The 5,001-nt window shown below is 33.8% G+C and overlaps 1 protein-coding gene across 1 annotated transcript; it reads right to left on the reverse strand.

Moving 5' to 3' along the window:
• Positions 1-2,376: 2,376 nt before the first annotated feature.
• LOC125775281 (spermine synthase-like) lies at positions 2,377-3,710 on the reverse strand (the record flags this gene model as incomplete). Its single annotated transcript, XM_049457079.1, is given in 2 exon segments — positions 2,377-3,508; positions 3,588-3,710. Coding segments are annotated over 2 exon segments (707 nt in total), but the record flags the coding sequence as incomplete, so codon positions are not given.
• Between the last annotated feature and the right edge of the window lie 1,291 nt (positions 3,711-5,001).

Raw genomic sequence — 5,001 nt, forward strand, 5'->3', positions numbered from 1 at the left:
TCGTAAACAAGCAAAATTGCCGATTTTATGCCACCGAAAATCCTCAATTAATTGAAGAACAGCCTCTTTACGACCAAAAAGTAACAGTTTGGTGCGGTGTTTGCGCGAATATGATCATCGGACCGTATTTTTTCGAAGACGATGATGGAGCCACGACAACAGTCAATGGTGAGCGTTATCGAGCCATGATAACGGATTTTGTGATACCCATTATTCGCGAAAATTACATGGATAACTTCTGGTTTCAACAGGACGGGGCTACATGCCATACAGCTCGACCAACAATCAATTTATTGCGACCATTTTTCCCCGGGCGATTGATATCGAAAAATGGTGATGTTGACTGGCCACCGAGATCACCAGATTTGACGCCACCAGACTTTTATTTGTGGGGTTATTTGAAATCCAAGGTATACGCTAATAAGCCAAAGACCTTAGCTCAACTGAAAGCCAACATTCGACGTGAAACAGCCGCCATATCATCCGAAACATTGGCCAAAGTCATGGAAAATGTCGAAAAAAGAGTGCATTTAGCTGTCAAAGCTAAAGGTGCCCATTTACGCGATCTAATTTTTAAATATTAGCTGAAACAAATCCCCTTGGACCAAAATAAATTATTTTTGAAATGAACAAAAAACATTGTTTTCTTTTGTTCTTTTTTTTTAGAAACAAATGGGTCAACTTTAAATGGCCTACCCTGTATATATGTAAATGATCAGTATGTCGAGCTGAGTCGATTTAGCCATGTCCGTCTGTCTGTATATGTATATACGAACTAGTCCCTCAGTTTTTAAGACATCGTTTTGAAATTTTGCAAACGTCATTTTCTTTTCAAGAAGCTGCTCATTTGTCGGAACGGCCGATATCGGACCACTATAACATATAGCTGCCATACAAACTGAACGATCGGAATCAAGTTCTTGTACGGACAACTTTCACATTTGACAAGATAAATTCAAGAAATTTGGTATATATTATTTTGTTATGTAATCTGCGAAGAAATTGTTCAGATCGGTTAACTATATATATATATAGTTCTTTTATAGACAACTTTCACATTTGATAAGATATATTCACAAAATTTGGTGTATATTATTTTCTTAGGCAACAATGTAATCTCCCAAAGAATTGTTCAGAACGGATTACTATAGCATATAGCTTCCAAACTGAACACATATTTACTAACAGAAATGCACCTGTGAAGGGTATTTTGCTTCGGTGCAACCGAAGTTAACGTTTTTTCTTGTTTTGTTAATCATAGGTCGATGTACGGAGAGTATGTTATAGTTTAACGAGAAATTTTTAGTTTTAAGTTTAATGCCGGAATCGCTGCAGCAATAGAGGACCTTTTTAGCGCCGTCACCATGTATGTACCTACATATTTAAAGATATCAACTGCAGATAAATTGTGTATTTATGATTTATCTTTATGATATGCAAAGAGACTCCAGCGAACTTAATTTAAAAAGTTTCCAGAACTACTTTTTCTTTAAAAATACTTCGGTTTTTATGGTTATTAATTATTTTAAATACTGCAGACATACTTGTAGACTTTTTCTCGGAATAGATGACTTCCTTTCAATCACTTGAAGATTGCTTACTCGTCTTAAGGAGGAAAATTGTGGAACGTACATCCATCTCCTACTTAAATCAGGCTATTTAAGAGGTTAGGGGTAGGCACAATTTTCAAAAAATTAATTTTTGTTTGCATTTTCGTTAAGTGTAATATCTTAAAAATGTTCTATGAAAATTTCACGTTGATCCGATAATTAGTTAATTCGACAAATAACAAAGAGAGCTCGGGCACTTCAAAAAGCTAGTTTGAAACTTTAAACGCGTTTTTCTCAAAACTATGTTTTTTGAACTGGTGACAACTGTAACTCGAAAACCGCTCAGTATATTTTAATGAAATTTATACAGCTTTTAGAATACATAACAAACTCGGGCCTAATCGAATTATTTTTTTTTTTTTTTTCAATTTCGATTTTTTAAGACCAATTAACTGTTGATTTTTTCCCAAAAATTTAGACAAAAATTTCCTAAGGCCGCCATTTTGTTAATTTAAAAAAAATATCCTTCGATCAGGCCCAGGATTATCTATTTAAAAAACTATTTTTTTTTGTTCGATTGATTTTAGATGAAGGACTTATGGTTGTCACCGCAAGTACCTTTTTTTGGAACTGGGTCAACACAAACAACTATAACTTTGAAAATAATTTTTTTTTTTTAATTTTCGTGACTTCAAGTTTACTACTTTTGTAAAATAACACGATTTAATAGCAAAAAAATACTGAAAATTCTCATTTTTTCGTGCCTCTGACTACCCCTAACCCCTTAATATTTAATTATACATGCCATATTAAATAAAACAGCCAATTCATACCATATATTATTTGTTTTTTTCTGCATACGACTTTTACTTTTATTTGTATTTGAACTAAAATATACATACATACGTTAAGTACTCAACAGTTTTAATTATTAGTACATTTTGTGTATACTGAGATAAGTAACAAGATTTATGGTATCACCCTAGCTTTGTGTTTAAATTACAATTAGGCTTAAATTATAATAGTAATTTAATTACTCAACGATTTTCATAAATCACTCTGGTGATTTAACCTTAAACAGAATCTTAATTAAATTAGTAATCCACATTTGGTATTATTTGTAACTATTGTATTACGAAACACTTTTTTATTAAACTAAGAAACTCGTAAATGGTACATTGCGTTTCATAGCCATGACCCCCTCTTGATCAGAATTGATGTAAATAAACTTTCAATTTTCCATGAAGTATTGCGGGGCTCCAAAATTGTCTCGTTGAGGAAATTAACCATATAATTTCGTAAGGTAATTTGGTAAGATAGCCGTTGCATTTGATTACATAATGTATTATGAGAATTGTGGGACATTTCAGTCGGTCAAGCCAAGGATACCTGATAAAATAGCCACTCTTCCATAAAAGAAGGCACAAATGCCTTAGAAGTAGTAAAGTTTACTTTTGGTCTAAGCAATCGCAATTGATCTTCAAATAACTCCAAGGATTCTGTACAAGCTGTACCATTGCCATGTGTTAAATATTTTCCATCTGGTTTTAATATTTTGAAAGAGTGTTCGAGGATTGTTCGTATAAAATCCCAAATTTCGCCAACAGGAGCACCAGATATTGGAATATCAGTAAGATCACCAAAAACATAATCAAATTTTCGATTTTCGTTTACGAATTTCTTCATGTACTCCACACAATCACCAACAACAATTTCATAATTATCACCTTTGCGCTTTTCAAGTACATCACCACAAATTGTATTTAAATATTTGTTACATGCTTGCATTACCAATTCATCAATTTCAAGCATCACGACGAACTTGGGTTTTTCCTTCAGTAATTCATAAAGTAATGCACCATCTCCACCGCCTAGTATACAAATCTCTTTCCCTTCATAATTTTCGATACCACGACCCATAAGAGTTTCGGTGTAAATTAAGTCAGATTCGGCAATATCTAAATAAGTTTGAATTTAAAACATAGTCAGAGTTATTCTATTTATAAGGAATTTGCATTTAAAATTACATCTACTCACTTTGCAATTCATCCAAAATCAACATGTTTCCCAAAGTCTTTGAATGCAATATTTGGATTTTTTGAAAGGGCGAACGCTCCTCAAACACCAAAGCATCAATGTCATATTCGATGATTCGTTCGTCTAAAATTCAGAACAATATGTTATTTGGCTAAATAATTGCCTAATTTTAATATTTTTGCATTTACATTTACATCATAGACCGAGAGTAAGGAAAACATTTTCAAAAAATTATAATACAAATATATTAAATAACAATAATAATATTAAAAAATATATATATTACTTTTACCAGAGCTGAACATTGAGTACTATTTCCTATAGCTATTACTCTAACTGAAAGTCTTCAGTATTACAATCATTCCCTGAGAGCCAAATCGACCTAAGCGCTAAACGGTATACAATACAATAGTATTATTCACCTAAAAGTAATTCAGAATAAGTAGGGTTATGTATGCATAAATGATCAGGATGACGAGACGAGTTGAATACCGAATACGTCCGTCCTTCCGTGCAACCTTTAGTAACTTTAGTAAAAAAACAAGATAAAATCTTATCCAGGGGTGCACCGAAGTTTCAATACAAGAACTTGGTGCTTGATCACCTTATCACCTGTTTCTGCAAATGAGCACCTTCTCAAGGAGAAAAGGGCGTGTGCAAAATTTGAATTTTACATTTCAAAAACTAGAGGACTAGTTCGCGTGTATTCAGCCAGGCGGACATGGCTAAATCAACGCTGCACATTAATACTACTAAGACCAAAGAATAATAAGACTTTGTTCATAATTTTAAAACTCTTAATTTATTATTCAAAATCTATGTCGTCCACCTCAAAGTAATCCCTCTTGGCCCGAATACTCCCTTTCCGGAATAGCCGTTCAATTGCTTCAATTGATTCAAAATGGTTTCCTTGGAGAAGTCGTTTGAGTTTGCTGAGTAGCCAGAAGGCCAGTCACACGGAGCTAAATCTGGCGAATACTGTGTTTGCGGCACGATATTGGCTGAAAATTTGGCGAAAAACTCACGAAGGCTCAATGCAGTATGCGGCTGTGCATTATAATACTGGAAAACCAAGAGTTGTCGGATCATAATTTCGGTCCGCAGACTCAAAAAAGTATTCCTTGCTAACAGTTTGGTAGAAGTAATTCGGAGTGCACCACACCCCCATAATCGAAAAAAACTGTCAATATAACCCTGATTTTTTACCAGCTTTGCCTCGATATTCGGCCGATTGATCGTCTGCTTCCAAGTCGTAAGCATAGATCCAAGACTCACCGTTAATAATAATACGTTTTGTGGCATCTTGGTACTCGGAAAGCATTGTTTTACAGAATAATTTAGTGATTTTGCAACCAATAGTACTTTAAAATGGCTTCACTGATCCATCCGATATTCCAACTATGTTAATAAAATA

The sequence above is a fragment of the Bactrocera dorsalis genome, chromosome 5 (assembly GCF_023373825.1).
Source record: "Bactrocera dorsalis isolate Fly_Bdor chromosome 5, ASM2337382v1, whole genome shotgun sequence".
Lineage (NCBI taxonomy): Eukaryota > Metazoa > Arthropoda > Insecta > Diptera > Tephritidae > Bactrocera > Bactrocera dorsalis.